We start from the raw sequence: 23,010 nt of genomic DNA on the forward strand, positions 1-23,010 counted from the left end.
GAAAGATGAGACAATGAGGATGAGAATAAATATGTCATATGAGCAAGCCAAACACAAGAGAGTCCAAATGTGTCTTTCACATGTCCATAAAACTCATGTAATATAGTGTCGACGTTGATCACCATGTTAGATGTACAGTTACATCCTATGTGAACCAAAATGATGGGACAGACTGATAACTGTCCTGCACCTCCTCCAGGGACAGTGTGATTACTGTCCAGCACCTCCTCTAGGGACAGACTGAATACTGTCCAGCTCCTCCTCCAGGGACAGTGTGATTACTGTCCAGCACCTCCTCTAGGGACAGACTGATAACTGTACAGCACCTCCTCTAGGGACAGACTGATTACTGTCCTGCACCTCCTCCAGGGACAGTGTGATTACTGTCCTGCACCTCCTCCAGGGACAGACTGATTACTGTCCTGCACCTCCTCCAGGGACAGTGTGATTACTGTCCAGCTCCTCCTCTAGGGACAGACTGATTACTGTCCTGCACCTCCTCCAGGGACAGTGTGATTACTGTCCTGCACCTCCTCTAGGGACAGACTGAATACTGTCCTGCTCCTCCTCTAGGGACAGACTGATAACTGTCCTGCACCTCCTCTAGGGACAGACTGATTACTGTCCTGCACCTCCTCTAGGGACAGACTGAATACTGTCCTGCTCCTCCGCTAGGGACAGACTGATTACTGTCCTGCACCTCCTCCAGGGACAGACTGATTACTGTCCTGCACCTCCTCCAGGGACAGACTGATTACTGTCCTGCACCTCCTCCAGGGACAGTGTGATTACTGTCCTGCACCTCCTCTAGGGACAGACTGAATACTGTCCTGCTCCTCCTCTAGGGACAGACTGATAACTGTCCTGCACCTCCTCTAGGGACAGACTGATTACTGTCCTGCACCTCCTCTAGGGACAGACTGAATACTGTCCTGCTCCTCCGCTAGGGACAGACTGATTACTGTCCTGCACCTCCTCCAGGGACAGACTGATTACTATCCTGCACCTCCTCCAGGGACAGACTGATTACTATCCTGCACCTCCTCTAGGGACAGACTGATTACTGTCCTGCACCTCCTCCAGGGACAGTGTGATTACTATCCTGCACCTCCTCTAGGGACAGACTGATTACTGTCCTGCACCTCCTCCAGGGACAGACTGATTACTATCCTGCACCTCCTCTAGGGACAGACTGATTACTGTCCAGCACCTCCTCCAGGGACAGACTGATTACTGTCCTGCACCTCCTCTAGGGACAGACTGATTACTGTCCTGCACCTCCTCTCCTCTGTTACTGTCCACCATACACCACTTCACCATTATTCACTGGTCAAAAGTAGAGCACTATACAGGGAATAGGATTATTCTCCCACAGAGTGGTCAATGTTGCAGGGATTTCTGGGTACCAGACAGCAGACAGACAGCAGTGTCTTGACTTGATTCCTGTAAAAACTATTAAAGTACAGCAGCAATGATCACGATGGCCTCATACAGAGAGCACGACCCCATTGACCCAGTCAGAACCCATAGGGCCTTATATGACCCAGTCAGAACCCATAGGGCCTCCCTCCTCTCATGGCATGCCTAAGTAAATGGCCTCCTTTGGCTTCGACTATTGACAGAGATGTCATCCCTGGAGTCCATATGCTGGCAAGCTGTCTATGAGTGAAGACAACCCTTGTCTCTATCTATGAGTGAAGACAACCCCTGTCTCTGTCTCTGTCTGAAGACAACCCCTGTCTCTGTCTGAAGACAACCCCTGTCTCTGTCTCAAGACAACCCCTGTCTCTGTCTCAAGACAACCCCTGTCTCTGTCTCAAGACAACCCCTGTCTCTGTCTCAAGACAACCCCTGTCTCTGTCTCAAGACAACCCCTGTCTCTGTCTCTGAGTGAAGACAACCCCTGTCTATGAGCTAAGACAACCCCTGTCTCTGTCTATGAGTTAAGACAACCCCTGTCTCTGAGTGAAGACAACCCCTGTCTCTGAGTGAAGACAACCCCTGTCTCTGAGTGAAGACAACCCCTGTCTCTGAGTGAAGACAACCCCTGTCTCTGAGTTAAGACAACCCCTGTCTATGAGTTAAGACAACCCCTGTCTCTGAGTTAAGACAACCCCTGTCTCTGTCTATGAGTTAAGACAACCCCTGTCTCTGAGTGAAGACAACCCCTGTCTCTGTCTATGAGTTAAGACAACCCCTGTCTATGAGTTAAGACAACCCCTGTCTCTGAGTGAAGACAACCCCTGTCTCTGAGTGAAGACAACCCCTGTCTCTGTCTATGAGTGAAGACAACCCCTGTCTCTGTCTATGAGTGAAGACAACCCCTGTCTCTGTCTATGAGTGAAGACAACCCCTGTCTCTGAGTGAAGACAACCCCTGTCTCTGAGTGAAGACAACCCCTGTCTCTGAGCTAAGACAACCCCTGTCTATGAGTGAAGACAACCCCTGTCTCTCTATTTTTAAGGTACAAGAGACAGGCCTGAGGCTGAAGCCCATGTCGATAAATTAGACCTCTTCATTTCTTTGGTACCAATGTTATATTTTTAAAGGAGGGCCGAGGTCCACAGCAGACCCAAATACAGCAGCTATATATTCTCCCCTCTCTCGTTCTCTATTCTTCTGTAACTCCCTCCAGGGGCGGGACAGCACTACGTGGCGCTCCTCTCCTCACAGCGAAGCTGAAGTGTCAACAAATTGCCACTTCTCATCATAAATTCGATTTGAAATTCAATTACAAATGATAAACGTTTCCAAAAGAAGAGGAATGTGGCGAGGAGGAGAGTTTGGCTTCCAGCAGAACCATTAAAATAATTCACACCGCTGGGTTTTGCAACATGACAAGTTTGGTTTGGCCATAAGCTGAGGGGCTGAGAGACCTTAAGCAGGAGTAGAGACACACATACACTACACACTCTCTCTCACACACTCTCTCTCTCTCTCTCTCTCTCTCTCTTTCACACACACGCACAAACGTACACACGCAGGGCCGTGTTGACGTTATGATTCAAACACTGTGGGGACGGCTGGGCAGAGACGGGAGGACGACTGCAAGACAGCTCTCTAAGCTGGAACATCCAACCAACCATAACATCCCTGGTATAAACTCCATAACCAACCAAAACATCCCTGGTATAAATTCCATAACCAACCGAAACAACCCTGGTATAAACTCCATAACCAACCAAAACAACCCTGGTATAAATTCCAGAACCAACCAAAACAACCCTGGTATAAATTCCAGAACCAACCAAAACAACCCTGGTATAAACTCCATAACCAACCAAAACAACCCTGGTATAAATTCCAGAACCAACCAAAACAACCCTGGTATAAAATCAATAACCAACCAAAACAACCCTGGTATAAATTCCAGAACCAACCAAAACAACCCTGGTATAAAATCAATAACCAACCAAAACAACCCTGGTATAAATTCCAGAACCAACCAAAACAACCCTGGTATATATTCCAGAACCAACCAAAAAAAACCTGGTATAAATTCCATAACCAACCAAAACAACCCTGGTATAAATTGGTATAACATAGTTCCCAAAGACAAAGTACCACCTCTCTCTCTCATTACCGTGTGCCTAGTACAGGGTTCCCTCACTGACAGCACGCAAGTCATTTTATTTGGCCATCCCAAGTTTTCTGAGAAAAAATAATTGATTTTTTTTTTTATATTGTTGAACATAGACTGTAAAAACATCAGCAAATCAGCTCCAATTGATGTTACTTTTTAAAAATGTGTTCTACAGTATTCCCACACATAACAGAGAGATACGGTACATGTGATCGTGGATAAGCAAGGTTTGAAATGATTATGTTTTAGTCTGTTTGGTCATTTTGCGGTGAATTTGAAGTCGACAGATATTTGTAATTATGTTCCGGCCCCCTGACCATCCACTCAAGACAAAATTGGTCCTCTTAAAGATCCGCCCCGTTTTTCCCCCCATTTTCGACCCTAAAATGACATCCCCAAATCTAACTGCCAGGCCCTGAAGCAAGGATATGCATATACTCTTAGTACCATTTGAAAGGAAACACTTTGACGTTGGTGGAAACGTGAAAGGAATGTAGGAGAATAAAACACATTAGATCTGGTAAAAGATAATACAAAGAAAAAAACAACCGTTTTTTTGGTATTTTTTTGTTCTATCATCTTTGAAATGCAAGAGAAAGGCCATAATGTATTATTCCAGCCCAGGTGCAATTTAGGTTTTGGCCACTAGATGGCAGCAGCGTACTTGTATTTCTGTTCAAACTTTTGTATCAAGACTGCCGAAATGTGCCTAATTTGTTTATTAATAACTTTAAATTCGTAACTGTTCACTCTCCTCAAACAATAGCATGGTATTATTTCACTGTAAAAGCTACTGTACATTGGACAGTGCAGTTAGATTAACAAGAATGTAAGCTTTCTGCCAATATCAAATATGTCTATGTCCTGGGAAATGTTCTTGTTGCTAATCTCATTAGCCTACGTTAGCTCAACCTCATGCTAATCTCATTAGCCTACGTTAGCTCAACCTCATGCTAATCTCATTAGCCTACGTTAGCTCAACCTCATGCTAATCTCATTAGCCTACGTTAGCTCAACCTCATGCTAATCTCATTAGCCTACGTTAGCTCAACCTCATGCTAATCTCATTAGCCTACGTTAGCTCAACCTCATGCTAATCTCATTAGCCTACGTTAGCTCAACCTCATGCTAATCTCATTAGCCTACGTTAGCTCAACCATCCCTCAGGGGACCCACCGATCCTGTTGAAGTTTTAATCTTGTTGATGATCCCTGGTCTCGTACACGGTTTTCAAAATACATTGCAATTTGAGTATATGTTCACCAAGCAGGAATACACCTAACATGTAAACATTTTGTGCAAGACAATCTTAGGATACAAATGAGGGTTAGGCAGGTTTAAACAACATAATGTATCTGGGCTGACAGGCAGGTTTAAACAACATAATGTATCTGGGCTGACAGGCAGGTTTAAACAACATACTGTATCTGGGCTGACAGGCAGGTTAACCAACATACTGTATCTGGGCTGACAGGCAGACAGCAGTGAAGAGTTAGACAGGTTAACCAACATACTGTATCTGGGCTGACAGGCAGGTTAACCAACATACTGTATCTGGGCTGACAGACAGACAGCAGTGAAGAGTTAGACAGGTTAACCAACATACTGTATCAGGGCTGACAGGCAGACAGCAGTGAAGAGTTAGACAGGTTAACCAACATACTGTATCTGGGCTGACAGGCAGGTTAACCAACATACTGTATCTGGGCTGACAGACAGACAGCAGTGAAGAGTTAGACAGGTTAACCAACATACTGTATCTGGGCTGACAGACAGGTTAACCAACATACTGTATCTGGGCTGACAGGCAGGTTAACCAACATACTGTATCAGGGCTGACAGACAGGTTAACCAACATACTGTATCAGGGCTGACAGGCAGGTTAACCAACATACTGTATCTGGGCTGACAGGCAGACAGCAGTGAAGAGTTAGACAGGTTAACCAACATACTGTATCAGGGCTGACAGACAGGTTAACCAACATACTGTATCTGGACTGACAGGCAGGTTAACCAACATACTGTATCTGGACTGACAGGCAGGTTAACCAACATACTGTATCTGGGCTGACAGACAGGTTAACCAACATACTGTATCTGGCTGACAGGCAGACAGCAGTGAAGAGTTAGACAGGTTAACCAACATACTGTATCAGGGCTGACAGACAGGTTAACCAACATACTGTATCTGGACTGACAGGCAGGTTAACCAACATACTGTATCTGGGCTGACAGGCAGGTTAACCAACATACTGTATCTGGGCTGACAGGCAGACAGCAGTGAAGAGTTAGACAGGTTAACCAACATACTGTATCTGGGCTGACAGGCAGACAGCAGTGAAGAGTGAGACAGGTTAACCAACATACTGTATCTGGGCTGACAGGCAGGTTAACCAACATACTGTATCTGGGCTGACAGGCAGACAGCAGTGAAGAGTTAGACAGGTTAACCAACATACTGTATCTGGGCTGACAGGCAGGTTAACCAACATACTGTATCTGGACTGACAGGCAGGTTAACCAACATACTGTATCTGGACTGACAGGCAGGTTAACCAACATACTGTATCTGGACTGACAGGCAGGTTAACCAACATACTGTATCTGGACTGACAGGCAGGTTAACCAACATACTGTATCTGGACTGACAGACAGGTTAACCAACATACTGTATCAGGGCTGACAGACAGGTTAACCAACATACTGTATCTGGACTGACAGGCAGGTTAACCAACATACTGTATCTGGGCTGACAGGCAGACAGCAGTGAAGAGTTAGACAGGTTAACCAACATACTGTATCTGGGCTAACAGGCAGACAGCAGTGAAGAGTTAGACAGGTTAACCAACATACTGTATCTGGGCTGACAGACAGGTTAACCAACATACTGTATCTGGACTGACAGACAGGTTAACCAACATACTGTATCTGGGCTGACAGACAGGTTAACCAACATACTGTATCTGGGCTGACAGGCAGACAGCAGTGAAGAGTTAGACAGGTTAACCAACATACTGTATCTGGGCTGACAGGCAGGTTAACCAACATACTGTATCTGGGCTGACAGGCAGACAGCAGTGAAGAGTTAGACAGGTTAACCAACATACTGTATCTGGGCTGACAGGCAGGTTAACCAACATACTGTATCTGGGCTGACAGGCAGACAGCAGTGAAGAGTTAGACAGGTTAACCAACATACTGTATCAGGGCTGACAGACAGGTTAACCAACATACTGTATCTGGACTGACAGACAGGTTAACCAACATACTGTATCAGGGCTGACAGGCAGGTTAACCAACATACTGTATCTGGGCTGACAGGCAGACAGCAGTGAAGAGTTAGACAGGTTAACCAACATACTGTATCTGGGCTGACAGGCAGGTTAACCAACATACTGTATCTGGGCTGACAGGCAGACAGCAGTGAAGAGTTAGACAGGTTAACCAACATACTGTATCAGGGCTGACAGGCAGACAGCAGTGAAGAGTGAGACAGGTTAACCAACATACTGTATCTGGGCTGACAGGCAGACAGCAGTGAAGAGTTAGACAGGTTAACCAACATACTGTATCTGGACTGACAGACAGGTTAACCAACATACTGTATCAGGGCTGACAGGCAGGTTAACCAACATACTGTATCTGGGCTGACAGGCAGACAGCAGTGAAGAGTTAGACAGGTTAACCAACATACTGTATCAGGGCTGACAGACAGGTTAACCAACATACTGTATCTGGGCTGACAGACAGGTTAACCAACATACTGTATCTGGACTGACAGGCAGACAGCAGTGAAGAGTTAGACAGGTTAACCAACATACTGTATCTGGGCTGACAGGCAGACAGCAGTGAAGAGTTAGACAGGTTAACCAACATACTGTATCTGGGCTGACAGACAGGTTAACCAACATACTGTATCTGGACTGACAGGCAGACAGCAGTGAAGAGTTAGACAGGTTAACCAACATACTGTATCTGGGCTGACAGACAGGTTAACCAACATACTGTATCTGGACTGACAGGCAGACAGCAGTGAAGAGTTAGACAGGTTAACCAACATACTGTATCTGGGCTGACAGGCAGACAGCAGTGAAGAGTTAGACAGGTTAACCAACATACTGTATCTGGACTGACAGACAGGTTAACCAACATACTGTATCTGGGCTGACAGACAGGTTAACCAACATACTGTATCTGGACTGACAGGCAGGTTAACCAACATACTGTATCTGGACTGACAGGCAGGTTAACCAACATACTGTATCTGGACTGACAGACAGGTTAACCAACATACTGTATCTGGACTGACAGACAGGTTAACCAACATACTGTATCAGGGCTGACAGACAGGTTAACCAACATACTGTATCTGGGCTGACAGGCAGACAGCAGTGAAGAGTTAGACAGGTTAACCAACATACTGTATCTGGGCTGACAGGAAGGCCAACATTCTCTAATGTAGCTATAAAAGGTTTCTGTAAAGCACCTCTACGGACAAATAAACTACTCTTATTTTGACAGGCAGGAAGCTGAACACACAAAGGCCTCTGGCGGACGCTTGATCCAATTTCCAAACTGGCTGGAATTCTGAGGGAGCCGGTCATTCCCGCTGGTTGGGAAAACAGGACCGGATAAATAATTAGTGGAGAACTGGGAACAGACTACTGAGAAAAGGAGAGGACAGGAGAGGAGAAACCGAGGAGGGGTGACAGGACAGGAGCTTCTACATTGCTTGCTGTTTGGGGTTTTTAGGCTGGGTTCCTGTATAAGCGCTTTCTGACATCTGCTGATGTAAAAAAAAGAAGAAAAAAAGGTCTCTATAAATATAAATACATTTGATTTGATTTGCGTGACCCATTTAAATAGACCCCACCACAGACGTGTCAGACCGAACTACTCCACTGTTCTGCTCGGTTACCAGTACTTAGGGACACTTCACCTCAGTCCGTGTCTCTGTATTCATACGCCTCAACTCAAGCCAACTGACATCAATCTGGAATAGACTATAACGAGCCAATGACTGTGTAAGTTCCTTGTGCTGGAGTGTAATGTAATTTCTGTCGTCTATGATTCAGAGGAAAATGCTGGGCAGTGGGTTCTACACTGCCTGCTGCTGTTACAGTCTATTGCTGATTAGTCTACAGACCAGCCAGACCCCTGACTGCTGATTAGACTAAGTCTACAGACCAGCCAGACCCCTAAGTCTATGGCCAGACTGCTGATTAGACTAAGTCTACAGACCAGCCAGACCCCTAAGTCTATGGCCAGACTGCTGATTAGAGTAAGTCTACAGACCAGCCAGACCCCTAAGTCTATGGCCAGACTGCTGATTAGACTAAGTCTATGGACCAGCCAGACCCCTAAATCTATGGCCAGACTGCTGATTAGACTAAGTCTACAGACCAGCCAGACCCCTAAATATATGGCCAGACTGCTGATTAAACTAAGTCTACAGATCAGCCAGACCCCTAAATCTATGGCCAGACTGCTGGGCCAAGTACAGGACATCATCTCAATAACAGTCCAGGAGGACAGAGAGCCATGAGTCTAGTCATCAATATTCCAGGTGAGGGTTTGGAAACACTGTCGGACGTATTTCAAACACAGACAGACCGAGACAGCGAGAGAGACAGAGAGAGAGAGAGAGAGAGAGAAAGAGAGAGAGAGAGAGAGAGAGAGAGAAAGAGAGAGAGAGAGAGAGAGAGAGAGACAGCGAGAGAGAGAGAGAGACAGCGAGAGAGAGAGAGAGAGAGAGAGAGAGAGAGAGAGAGAGAGAGAGACAGAGAGAGAGAGACAGCGAGAGAGAGACAGCGAGAGAGAGAGAGAGGTTCAGCCGGCCGGAGTCGGACAGCTACCCAGCAGGGAAATCACTGTGCCCTCATCTCAAAGTAGCGTGGGAAACATCTGGTAGATTAGATGAACGGAGGGCCGCTCCCTACCAGAGAAATTACCCGGGATTATTGTTTCAAAGGATATCCTGCCAAGGCAGACGTAGTCTCACTCTCTGGCCTCGTCCTACCTGCCCCCCTCCCCCACCACCACCACCAGGCTGTGGGAAACGTAGCCGATCAAAATGAGTTGGTGTGAGTGGATTGGTTTTCAACAAGGTCTCATGGATCTGGTTTAAAAAGCCTTTAAATAAACAGGCTTCAATCGACAAAAGAGAAAAATAGAGAATCAGTTTCAGCTTCAAAAATGTTTTAAACAAACTGAGTGTGATTTTTCGAGCAGTCGAAAGAAGTCTACACCGAGGCCAATACGCTGTCCCATATGGCATCCTATCCCCTATATAGTGCCCTACCGTTGACCAGGGCCCATGCATCTTATTCTCTAAATAGTGCCCTACTGTCGACGAGGGCCATTGCACCCTATTCCCTATATAGTGCCCTACTGTTGACCAAGGCCAATGCACCCTATTCCCTATATAGTGCGCTACTGTTGACCAGGGCACCCTATTCCCTATATAGTGCACTACTTTTGACCAGGACACATGGGATTAGGAGGCCATTTGGGAGGCAGATTGGCTCCACCTCCTGATGGTTGATGTGACACGGGATAAACAGCAGAACTCCTCCCACACTGACAGGGTGAAGGAGTAACAGAACTCCTCCCACACTGACAGGGTGAAGGAGTAACAGAACTCCTCCCACACTGACAGGGTGAAGGAGTAACAGACCTCCTCCCACACTGACAGGGTGATGGAGTAACAGAACTCCTCCCACACTGACAGGGTGACGGAGTAACAACAGAACTCCTCCCACACTGACAGGGTGAAGGAGTAACAGAACTCCTCCCACACTGACAGGGTGATGGAGTAACAGAATCTTCCCACACTGACAGGGTGAAGGAGTACACTGACAGGGTGAAGGAGTAACAGACTCCTCCCACACTGACAGGGTGAAGGAGTAACAGAACTCCTCCCACACTGACAGGGTGAAGGAGTAACAGAACTCCTCCCACACTGACAGGGTGAAGGAGTAACTCCCTCCCACACTGACAGGGTGAAGGAGTAACAGACCTCCTCCCACACACTGACAGGGTGACTGACAGGGTGAGGAGTAACAACAGAACTCCTCCCACACTGACAGGGTGAAGGAGTAACAGAACCTCCTCCCACACTGACAGGGTGAAGGAGTAACAGAACTGACAGGGTGAAGGAGTAACAGACCTCCTCCCACACTGACAGGGTGAAGGAGTAACAGACCTCCTCCCACACTGACAGGGTGAAGGAGTAACCCACTGACAGGAAGGAGTAACAGACCTCCTCCCACACTGACAGGGTGAAGGAGTAACAGACCTCCTCCCACACTGACAGGGTGATGGAGTAACAGACCTCCTCCCACACTGACAGGGTGACGGAGTAACAACAGAACTCCTCCCACACTGACAGGGTGATGGAGTAACAACAGAACTCCTCCCACACTGACAGGGTGATGGAGTAACAGACCTCCTCCCACACTGACAGGGTGAAGGAGTAACAGAACTCCTCCCACACTGACAGGGTGAAGGAGTAACAGAACTCCTCCCACACTGACAGGGTGACGGAGTAACAACAGAACTCCTCCCACACTGACAGGGTGATGGAGTAACAGACCTCCTCCCACACTGACAGGGTGAAGGAGTAACAGACCTCCCCCACACTGGCAGGGTGAAGGAGTAACAGACCTCCTCCCACACTGACAGGGTGAAGGAGTAACAGACCTCCTCCCACACTGACAGGGTGAAGGAGTAACAGACCTCCTCCCACACTGACAGGGTGAATGAGTAACAAACCTCCCCCCACACTGGCAGGGTGAAGCTTTATCTGAAAAAGGAACGTCAACACTGCTTGGTTTGGTGACACATACACTAAACTAAAATAGAAATTGAACAGGTAAAAGTGTCGGTCCCATGTTTCATGAGATGAAATAAAAAATCCCTGAAATATTCCATATGCACAAAAAGTGTATTTCTCAAATTTTCGGCACAATTTTTTTTACATCCCTGTTAGTGAGCATTTCTCCTTTGCCAAGATAATCCATCCACCTGACAGGTGAGGCTTATCAAGAAGCTTATTAAACAGTATGACAATTACACAGGTGCACCTTGTGCTGGGGACAATAAAAAGCCACTCTAAAATGTGCAGTTTTGTCACACAACACAATGCCACAGATGTCTCGAGTTTTAAGGGAGCGTGCAATTGGTATGCTGACTGCAGCAATGTCCACCAGAGCTGTTGCCTGATAATCGAATGTTGATTTCTCTACCATAAGCCGCCTCTAACGTTTTAGAGAATTTGGCAGAACATCCAACTGGCCTCACAACCACAGACCACGTGTAACCATGCCAACCCAGGACCCCGACATCCGGCTTCTTTACCTGCGGGATCGACCTGACACCCAGACAGCTGATGAAATTGTGGGTTTGCACAACAAAATAATTTCTGGTACAGTCAGCCAGCAACCGTCAGTTCGTCTGCGTGCTCGTCGTCCTCACCAGGGTCTTGACCTGACTGCAGTTCGGCATCGTAACCGACTTCAGTGGGCAAATGCTCACCTTCGATGGCCACTGGCCTCGCTGGAGAAGTGTGCTCTTCACTGATGAATCCCGGTTTCAACTGTACCGGGCAGATGGCAGACAGTGTGGATGGCATCCTGTGGGTAAGTGGTTTGCTGATGTCAACGTTGTGAACAGAGTGCCCCATGGTGGCGGTGGGGTTATGGGTAGGCATAAGCTATGGACAACGAACACAATTGCATTTTTATCAATGGCAATTTGAACGCCCAAAGATTCCGTGACTAGATCCTGAGGCCCATTGTCGTGCCATTCATTCTCCATCACCTCACCTCAACTCATGTTTCAGCGTGATAATGCACGGCCCCAATTTGCAAGGATCTGTACACAATTACTGGAAGCTGAAAATTTCCCAGTTTTTCCATGGCCTGCATACTCACCAGACACGTCACCTCATTGAGCATGTCTGGGATCGACGTGTACAACAGCGTGTTCCAGTTCCTGCCAATATCAAGCAACTTAGCGCAGCCATTGAAGAGGAGTGGGACAACATCCCACAATCAAAAGCCTGATCAACTCTATGCGAAGGAGACGTGTCGCGCTGCATGAGACAAATGGTGGTCACACCAGATACTGACTGGTTTTCTGATCCATGGCCTTACTTTTGTTTCAGAAGGGCTTTCCAAGGGGATCTGTCAGGACCATGCCATCTGAAACCACTTGGAAACCTGTATTAAACTGGTATTACATTTCATCTGTCACTGAGCAACAATGTGTGTGTTCTCCTCTCTTCTCTGACAACACCGTATGCCTTTAGCATGTCTGTGCATTGACCGGTCACCGATATCCGTAGGCCTCCGGTACCCATATGAGATTGTTGAAAATGTATCCATTCATATTGCAAGTCAGCCGACATGTCTGACACATTAGCCAACAACCTAAAAGCACGTTAGAATGGAACAAAACTGACACCGGACAGCATGTGATGTGACATTGGACTTGAGGTCTATGGAGTTGAGCAAAAAAAATATTTACCTCAGATTTAGTCTCATCCGCTGTCAGTTTAACACAATTCCAATTGATAATAACTTTCCCCGCTCATTTTTACCGAATTGAGAATAACTTTTCCTGCTAATTTTACCGAATTGACGGTTACCAAACTTACCTGAAGCTTTGCCAGGTATTTAACCTTTAACGAAATCCCCGTCATGACAGTTAAACATCTATGACCGCGGTACCCCAGACAACCACGCGCTCGAGCCACGAGATGGCGCCAACTTACAGGAAGTGGACATGTGGAAAGTGTGTGTGTGTCACAAAACAACGAAATACATTTAAAATATAAAGCATTTAAATACACAGCAAACATAACACATGTTATGGGTATGGTTTCTTAACAAATATTAGTGGTGTGAAACTACTTGTCATTTTAGAACAAAACGCAAGAACTCTTGCTTTACAAATATTAGTGGTGTGAAACTACTTGTCATTTTAGAACAAAACGCAAGACTCTTGAAATGTGAGCTTCTACTGGATAAAGGGGGGTAAAAAATGGCCTCTTCCAGGCCAACTCATATTACAACCTACATGCGGTCCAGATGAGCCAACCATGTTATTATGTGGTAATTTTTATCCTTCATATATTGATCGGCACTCATATGCAACGCATAATCTATCTAAATGGTCATTATAAAGCCATAATTAGGGGCTGTTTTGTAGCAAATCTGTGGCGATGGTCCAAATGTTCTCTCTTCACATTTCTGAAAGTTAATTAATAACTTTTCAGATAATATCCACTGACAACCATTTCCCCCCCTCCTGCAAAGCATTATGCAATCTAACTCAAGACTCAGAGAAACTAGGCCTTTCATTCACTTCAAACTTGCATGTCGGAAGCATCACAAAATCAATTCTTAGCCAAACACGTAAAAAATTAAACTCAAAAACAAAATGGCTTCTTTTCTACAATTAGAAATTTTATTGTCCCGCACAAAGTGAAAACAGAGGTTATTTTCTTTAGAAGAAGGTGTTTGGTCTCTTGGTGGTGAAGCGGGGCTTGTGTTGACGACGCAGGACCCTGTGGGGCAGGGGGAACTTGATCTTGGAGTCCTGAGGAGAGGACAAGAGGAGATGTTTTAGGCAAAGACATGCTGTCATGTCATCTGACGGGCAGAAGAAATGAGGCGAGGTGCTGGTTAGTCGGAGAAGAACACTAAAACGAAAAGGAGCGCCACGCACACACTCAAAAGGAGCGCCACACACACACACACACACACTCAACAGGAGAGCCACACACACACACACACACTCAACAGGAGAGCCACACACACACACACACACTCAACAGGAGAGCCACACACACACACACACACACACTCAACAGGAGAGCCACACACACTCAACAGGAGAGCCACACACACACACTCAACAGGAGCGCCACACACACACACACACTCAACAGGAGCGCCACACACACACACACACTCAACAGGAGCGCCACACACACACACACACACTCAACAGGAGCGCCACACACACACACACTCAAAAGGAGCGCCACACACACACACACACTCAAAAGGAGCGCCACACACACTCAAAAGGAGAGCCACACACACACACTCAAAAGGAGAGCCACACACACACACTCAAAAGGAGAGCCACACACACACACTCAAAAGGAGCCACACACACACACTCAAAAGGAGAGCCACACACACACACTCAAAAGGAGAGCCACACACACACACTCAAAAGGAGTGCCACACACACACTCAAAAGGAGAGCCACACACACACACTCAAAAGGAGAGCCACACACACACACTCAAAAGGAGAGCCACACACACACACTCAAAAGGAGAGCCACACACACACACTCAAAAGGAGAGCCACACACACACTCAAAAGGAGGCGCTAAGATACAATAACTGAATAACAACGTTCAGCGATTGCATCTGAGCTCCTAGCATTTCCATTAAGAAAACAAGGCACACAGCCGCCATGCTAACACTAGCTGGGTTTATTTGAACAGCAGAAACCTAGTCATCATAACTACAATCATTTTAAAATCAAGTAGAAATATATAGAATGTGCCTTAAGGTGGCAGGGGGGGAGAGGTTTGATAAAGAGGGGAAAAACAGTTTTGCCAATCATCCATTGAAATTACAACACCATACTAATTTCACAGGCTGTAACATCAGCATGGAGCCAGATTCAAAAACACACCAGGGTTTAAGACCAGGAACTTTAAATCTGGAAGAGAAATCTGGTGTTTTGTCTGGCAGGTTTTATATATATTTTAAATAGAGAACAGTCTGACCTAGACCCGGGACCGTAGAGAACAGTCTGACCTAGACCCGGTACCGTAGCACAGAGAACAGTCTGACCTAGACCCGGTACCGCGTGCAGTAGCACAGAGAACAGCCTGACCTAGACCCGGTACCGTGCGGCAGCACGGAGAACAGTCTGACCTAGACCCGGTACCGTAGCACAGAGAACAGTCTGACCTAGACCCGGTACCGTAGCACAGAGAACAGTCTGACCTAGACCCGGTACCGTGCGGCAGCACAGAGAACAGTCTGACCTCGGGTGGATGATATACGATGTGAGTTGACTTACGTGGAACTGCTTGATTGCAGGTCTGCGGCATTTATTGGCAGCGATCTCCTGGACCTTCATGATGTGGATGGAGTGAGCACGGGCACGATGGCGAGCGCCCATATCACGATCTGGAGAACACAGACAAGACATCAGAATAACAAAAACACAGCAAGTGACAACCACACCCAACTGCCCTCCTGGAAGACTGGCCAAGTTAGTATTTACCCCCCAAGAAAGATTTATCAAGACCTTTAGGAGGGCAAATTAAGCAACGTCTCACTCATTTAATTTCAGGTCTGCTGAGCGGACACTTTGGGGGGGGGGCAGATTAGGTTCATGTCTCAAAGCTTTTAAGGGTGGACTGTAGAACGTTGGTTTCACTTCCATGAGCATGTGTAGCTGCTAACTAAGATGTACTGAGTAAATGACATCTGGTTTGCTAACTTCCTATCTCAGTATTAGATGGCAACATCAAGCTTCTAGGTTACAGTAGAGATAATCTCCTTTAAGATCAAGATCCCGTTTACACCATTAACTCTAAATTCACTCTCCGTTCTCCTGGGACGGATCTACAGCAGCCACAAGCTGTTTTACTAAACATCTATCATGAGGAACCATCTAATAATGATCACAGATCTTAAAAACGGCTGTCCAATGCATCAATGGGTTAAACCCAGTGTTCTCCAGACTGTCAGACAGACTGCAGGACATGGGGCCACACTGGGACATACTCACAGCACTGGGTGACGGTCCAGTGTTCTCCAGACTGTCACACAGACTGCAGGACATACTCACAGCACTGGGTGACGGTCCAGTGTTCTCCAGACTGTCAGACAGACTGCAGGACATGGGGCCACACTGGGACATACTCACAGCACTGGGTGACGGTCCAGTGTTCTCCAGACTGTCAGACAGACTGCAGGACATGGGGCCACACTGGGACATACTCACAGCATTGGGTGACGGCTGCAGAGGTGGTCAGGTCTCTGTATTCTCGGTACATGTTGTGGGTTCCGCTACGGGAGTCGTAACGCAACCAGATGCCAAAGTTCTTCACCTTCAGGGGAGTCTTCTCGTGCACCTGAGAGAGGTGGGGGAAATAACAGTTCATTAGACGAGGTTCAACCGTACAGAACGAAACAACTTCCTGACCCGTCAGGTTCAACCATACAGAACGAGACGACTTCCTGACTGACACCTAATTGGCAGACAGGTTCAACCGTACAGAACGAAACAACTTCCTGACCGTCAGGTTCAACCATACAGAACGAGACAACTTCCTGACTGACACCTAACTGACTGACAGGTTCAACCGTACAGAACGAAACAACTTCCTGACTGACACCTAATTGGCAGACAGGAAGTTGTCCCATTCTGTAAGGTTTAACCTGACTTAATCAGAAATGGCAGAGGGACGTTCGGGTTGCACGGTATACTGAAAATTATCTACTTTTCCCGATACAAAAAAATATATAAAAAAAAAAAAAAAAAAAAAAAAAAAAAAAATCGGTCCAGTACAAGGATTTGGTTACATTCCGTCAAACGGGTCTCACGCGATTGAGAGGTTCAAGCCTATCAGTGCAATACTCGTCCTAAACAGAAGGGATTGTTGGTCTGGGATCTGTAGCCCCGTGAAATCAGCTCAAAACAAGCTGAATAACTCAATGCAGCAGAAACACATCGGTTTAAAAAAAAACATTTCTAGTGAACATGCCATACTAATAAAAGGTATTTTAATGAATTACATGAAGAGTGCCTTGGTCCGCATTCCCCTGTACCGTGAATAAGACCGTGTCTACATCTCGATTTAATTTGTTTATCTAGAAATGCTCCTTTCAAGTAAATGATTAACATTTGAGTTTTTACTAATCTACAAAAAGATCAATCAAATCAAATTGAATGTATGATTGATTCATTGTGCGTCACCCACAACACAATTGGCCCGGCATCGTCCGGGTTTGGCCGGTGTAGGCCGTCACTGTAAATAATAATTTGTTCTTAAGTGATTTGCCTAGTTAAATAAAAGTAAAAAGTAACTAAATAAAATAAAAGATGAACAGTGGCTGAGTTCCTCCATCTGGATCAGGTGCCATTATTCAGGCACCAGCAAGCAGGTAGCTAAGTCTAAATTCAGGTATCGTGCCAACACTGGTGTACATGCATAGCATTTACTCATGTTTACCCTGAAAACGGCTCATTTCTACAGGAGAGGACCAACAGACAAACGATGCAGCGATAGATTTGTATGTTAAAAAAAAATCAAATACCGGTCAAACGCATCAACGGTTTCTTTTCTCCTGTAATGTCTCTTTAAAGGGCAGTGTCTTTAAACTACTTCACGGTTGTGTGTGCAACAGTAATACTAACTTCCAGCCAGACCACTGGCACCATCCATTTCCATAATAGTTTATTTGCACATAATGAAATCTCAGTAAATAGAAAACACATTAAAGAACATATGCATTCAATACTGGTGATTATTTGCAGTTGATTTGTTACCCCCATCCCACCCTGTCCCCTGTGTTACCTACCAGACCACAGTAGACTGTCTCTCCGTTGGCCTTCTTCATCTTCCTCAGCTGGGAGACAAAGTACCAGAAGCGAGACTTGGCCACCACATGGTTAGGAGCGAAGATCCTCATGCGGTAGAGAGGAGGGGTGGGGTTCTTAACCGAGGGCAGGAGGCGCCCAACGACTTTGTACTCCCTAAGCTGTGTGGATGGAGCAGGAGAAGAAGAAATGTGAGTAACGTGCAATACAATGTCCATAGGACAATACAAGCTGTCCATATATACCAGTTGCTAACTTAAAGACTATGATGGATACTGGATAAGACACATGTACTAAAATGTTGAACCTTGGATTCACTTTCAACGGCACATCAGCATCAGAGAAAGGCGACAAGGTACATCATGTTGATTTTAGCACACCTGACAAGATCATACCATTTATTTGATATGGCCTTTGGGTTAGGGTGCATTGCAATTCGTAAATCTAAATGAAATGAATACAATGCATGACATTTCCTGCAGTCAACTGCAAGGATGTTAACATTACGTTTGCTTCATGTACCAGGCGCAATGTCTTTAGCTTGGTAGCCAGCCAATCTTAGCCTGCTAACTTTGATATTTTACAGTTCTGAATGGCACTAGCTTGTTATAGCTAACAACTACTTCCAGTTAACAACCCAACTAATTACTTGTTTCGGGATTGAGAAACAGGATGGGGTGATAACATGTCTAGAGAGGATAATTAGCTACGAGATGTGTATTTGTATTCGCTAACTGGCCAAGTTAGCCGACCAGCAACGCGGCCTACGCCTGGGCAGGTATGTGGCAACTAGCTTACTAAAGTTAGCAATCTACATGTTAGTTAGCACTTCGCGGACATTTTAACACGCTTTGAGAAGAAGTGTACAGAAGACAAATTGTTTGTAGGTGGCTAAATACATAAGACGGGCATATTTGTTTGGTTCACTGTTGCCACATATTTTCCTAGCTAGCTGCAGTTTCTCTATGGGCCCACATGGTCCAAAATCTCAAACGTGGACGCCATGTTGCAGCCGCGGAGGCTTCAGCTTTTTAAAGCCGAAAAAAATTGAACTATTTATATAAATTTAGCATCATGTGACTACATAATTCAAACGATTGAAGCAATATGTGCTCAAATCTGTCTATATAACTGGCTTTCTGTGATTTAAAAAGGTTGAATAAACTATTTTACATACTGTGCCAGACGCCTTCATGGTGTCTCTCGCTGACTGCGAACTGGGAAAGAGGAAGTAGTAGGGCGGAGACTCCGGATGTGAAGTACAAAAAGGGGCGGGATCAAACGCTTCCTCTGATTGGTTCGCCGTCCAGAGCGTTTATAAGCTGTAATAACTCAATAATTATTTTTTTTTATGAATGTTTATTTATATTTTAAGGTATAATTTTATCAGTATCTTTGACATTGTCAACGACAGTCAATCTTTGACTGTATCAGAGAGTAGAAGGAGTAGGACCACCTCATATCTAATAAATAAGATTTATCTAATCAATCTGTCAGAATAGTCAAATATTCCCTTTCAAAACATTTATGAAATTGTTATCAGAAGAGGGATTCCCCAAAAAAACATATATCGAGCCACAGGCTTGTCGTGAAGGAAATTACGTTTATTTTAAAAAAAAACGTTTTATTAAAGATAAAATAATTTGGAGGGGAGAACTTCTTCCTGTGGTCATGACCCCTACGAAAATGTGACGTTTCCGGTTCCGTTGAATCGACACGCCGCAAGAAATCGACTCCTGAAATTCCTGTTCTGAACCCTTAGCCGAGCTAAACAGACAAACTTGAAGTGCTTTTTTTGGGTAATTCCTGACGATTTAGGGATGTACTGACGGACGGAGACGATGAAGATAAAAGTATAGCAATAAGGTGAGATATTATAAAATATCGGTTTACTTCTGAATTGACTTTGTTCAACGGGCCTCGGGAGTCTTTCACCGGGAGCGTTATGGTGGCTCAATGTGCGGTAAACGTGTGCTGATGATACCGGAGGAAAAACAGTCTGCCGTAGCTCTAACGTTAATTTGATGTTGTGACGTTTTGACAATACAAGTATAAAACCTGTAATTATCGTTGTTACCTTGTTTCATTTAAATTAAACTAGTTAGATATCCAGCTAACGTTATGCGACCAAGCCAGCACAACACACACAAGGGCAACTTTTTATGAGGAGTGGCTGACCAGTCGGTATTTCGGTGCCAACTGTCCAGCCGCTAGCTAGTTAACGTTAGTCAATACTAGGTAACCGGCATCTAAGTCAAAATAGTTTATTAGCCCTTGCAAGGCTGCCGGCCCGGACCGCATCCCGCGTCCTCAGAGCATGTGTAGACCAGCTGGCTGGAGTGTTTACGGACGGATTCAGTCTCTCCCTACCCCACTTACTTCAAGATGTCCACCATTGTTCCTTTACCCAAGAAGGCAAAAGTACCTGAACTAAATGACCATCGTCCCACTGCACTCACTTCTGTCACCCTGAAGTGCTTTGACGCCAATTAAGGATTATATCATCTTACCCGAAGCCCTAAACCCACTAGTTAAGGATTATATCATCTTACCCGAAGCCCTAGACCCACTAGTTAAGGATCATATCACCTTACCCGAAGCCCTAGACCCACTAGTTAAGGATCATATCACCATACCTGAAGCCATAGACCCACTAGTTAAGGATCATACCACCCGAAGCCCTAGACCCACTAGTTAAGGATCATCTTACCTGAATCCCTAGACCCTCTACAATTTGTGTGCCGCCCCAACAGATGACTCAATGGCCGTCGCATGCACACTGCCCTAACCCATCTGGACAAGAGGAATACCTATGTAAGAATGCTGTTCATCGACTACAGCGCAGCTTTCAACACCATAGTGCCCTCCAAGCTCATCACTGAGCTCGGGATCCTGGTTCTGAGCCCTGCCCTATGTAACTGGGTGCTGGATTCCCTCCTGTGCTGCTTGGCCGTGCACGTCTCCAACTCAATCATCAAGTTTGCTGATGACACAACAGTGGTAGTGCTGATTTGCCAACAATGACAAGACAGCCTACGAGGAGGAGGGGAGGGCCCTGGCGGAGTGGTGCCAGGACAATAACCTCTTACCTCAACGTCAACATAACGGAAGGAGCTGATTGTGGACTTCAGGAGACAACAGGGAGATCACGCCCCCATCCACATCGAGGGGCCACAGTGGAGAGGGTGAAGATGTTTCCAGTTCCTCAGCACATCACTGACAACCTGAAATGATCCATTCACGCAGACAGTGTGGTGAAGAAGGCACAGCGACTGCCTCTTCAACCTCCAGGAGGCTGAAGAAATTAGGCATGGCCCAGCCCATAAGATCCTCACATTCTTTTACAGATGCGCCATTGAGAGCATCCTGTCTGTCGGGCTGTATCACCGCCTGGTACGGCACCTGCACCGTCCTCAACCGCAGGGCTCTCCAGAAGGTGGTGTGGTCTTCACCGCGGGCACACTGCCTGCCCCCCAGGGCATCTACAGCAAATCCATTTTTATTTGTCACATGTGCCGAATACAACAGGTGTAGTAGACCTCACAGTGAAATGCTGAATACAACAGGTGTAGTAGACCTTACCGTGAAATGCTACTTACAAATAAACTAAAGTATTAAATAAAATCAAAAAGTAACACAAGAAAATGACTTTAAAAATGAGGCTGAAGTGACTATTCATAGATAATAAACAGTGAGTAGCAGCAGTGTAAAAACAAATGGTGGTGTAAATAGTCTGAATAATTGTTCATCAGTCTTATGGCTTGGGGGGGTAGACGCTGTTCTGGAGCCTTTTGGTCCGAGACTTTGCGCTCTGGTACTGCTTGCTGTGCAGTAGCAGAGCGAACAGTCTATGACTTGGGTGACTGGAGTCTTTGACAATTTTTGGGCCTTCCTCTGACACTGCCTATTATATAATTCCTGGATGGCAGGAAGCTTGGCCCCAGTGATTTACTGGGCCGTACACACTACCCTCTAGCGCTTTATGGTCAGATGCCGAGCAGTTGCCACTAGGGAGGCACGATCGTAACATATCGTAATCGGGCTAAAAATGCCAACATTAATATCGGCCAGATGTCTAGTTTAACGCTGATGTGCAAAACCGATGTCAAAGCTAATGTGCGTAGCTATATAAAGAAGATGCATGACATAATGACGCCAAGTAGATTTTTGCAAACGTGCAAAATGGCATTCCTAACCTCGCCCACAATGTCTGCTGTGTGGATCAACCAGTCAACAAGTCCAGCAGTCATTTCAAAGAATAAGAATTTCAGCGAGACAACTCAAAAGGAGAAATCCACTAACACCAAGATAATGGAGTTCATTCCCCTTGACAATCAATCGTTCTCTGTCGTGGGTGATGTTGGCTTTCGCGGACTGGTCGAGCACCGGTACACACTACCAAATGTGATATTTTTCAGATGTTGCCCTACCGGAGTTACACAGTAATAGTGTCACTGTTATTAGCTTCACGACATATATACATACATACTACAGAACGCCGTTTAAGGGTCTTTGCGTGTCAAAAAGATACAGCAGCTCTGTCAAAGCTGTACAAAGAAGTCTGCAACCAATCAAACACCGGCCACGAACGATGTGTTGTCAATACCGCGTTGGTGATAAAGCATCATTTGTTTGACCGCAACTTCTGGGGTAGTTAGCTTTAGCTTAGTACCTAGCTAGCTTTAGCTTGGTGCCTAGCTAGCACCAATACAACCAGTCTGAACAAAAATGACCAGTAGAAACTGCAGCCACTTTCATTATTCTAAGCAATTATTTAGGAAT

At 45.8% G+C, this 23,010-nt stretch overlaps 2 protein-coding genes and 1 non-coding gene across 3 annotated transcripts in view; 1 reads left to right on the plus strand and 2 right to left on the minus strand.

The window, feature by feature from the left end:
• Positions 1 to 14,027: 14,027 nt before the first annotated feature.
• Positions 14,028 to 19,476, minus strand: LOC135515590 (large ribosomal subunit protein eL20). Its single transcript, XM_064939210.1, has 5 exons — positions 19,406 to 19,476; positions 18,210 to 18,389; positions 16,630 to 16,759; positions 15,697 to 15,806; positions 14,028 to 14,185 (listed from the first exon to the last, which is right to left on the minus strand). The coding sequence occupies exons 1-5, from the start codon at positions 19,421 to 19,423 to the stop codon at positions 14,093 to 14,095; spliced, it is 531 nt and encodes a 176-aa protein (XP_064795282.1). The 5' UTR covers positions 19,424 to 19,476; the 3' UTR covers positions 14,028 to 14,092.
• LOC135516609 (small nucleolar RNA SNORA68) lies at positions 18,525 to 18,659 on the minus strand. The gene has a single exon (XR_010451956.1). It is a non-coding gene; the product is annotated as a small nucleolar RNA SNORA68 (small nucleolar RNA).
• Positions 19,477 to 19,939: 463 nt separating the features above from the next.
• LOC135516575 (exportin-T-like) overlaps positions 19,940 to 23,010 on the plus strand; it is a 58,900-nt gene continuing 55,829 nt past the window's right edge. Inside the window, 1 exon segment of the mRNA XM_064940926.1 lies at positions 19,940 to 20,094. The gene's annotated coding sequence lies outside the window, so the exon portion shown is untranslated.

The sequence above is a fragment of the Oncorhynchus masou genome, chromosome 27 (assembly GCF_036934945.1).
Source record: "Oncorhynchus masou masou isolate Uvic2021 chromosome 27, UVic_Omas_1.1, whole genome shotgun sequence".
NCBI lineage: Eukaryota > Metazoa > Chordata > Actinopteri > Salmoniformes > Salmonidae > Oncorhynchus > Oncorhynchus masou.

Excerpts from the sequence above, each read along its gene's own strand:
- LOC135515590 (XM_064939210.1), bottom strand. Across the intron at positions 16,760-18,209 it reads AGACAGTCTACTGTGGTCTG|GTGCACGAGAAGACTCCCCT; the intron begins GTAGGTAACACA and ends CACCTCTCTCAG. Across the intron at positions 15,807-16,629 it reads TGCAGCCGTCACCCAATGCT|ATCGTGATATGGGCGCTCGC; the intron begins GTGAGTATGTCC and ends TGTGTTCTCCAG.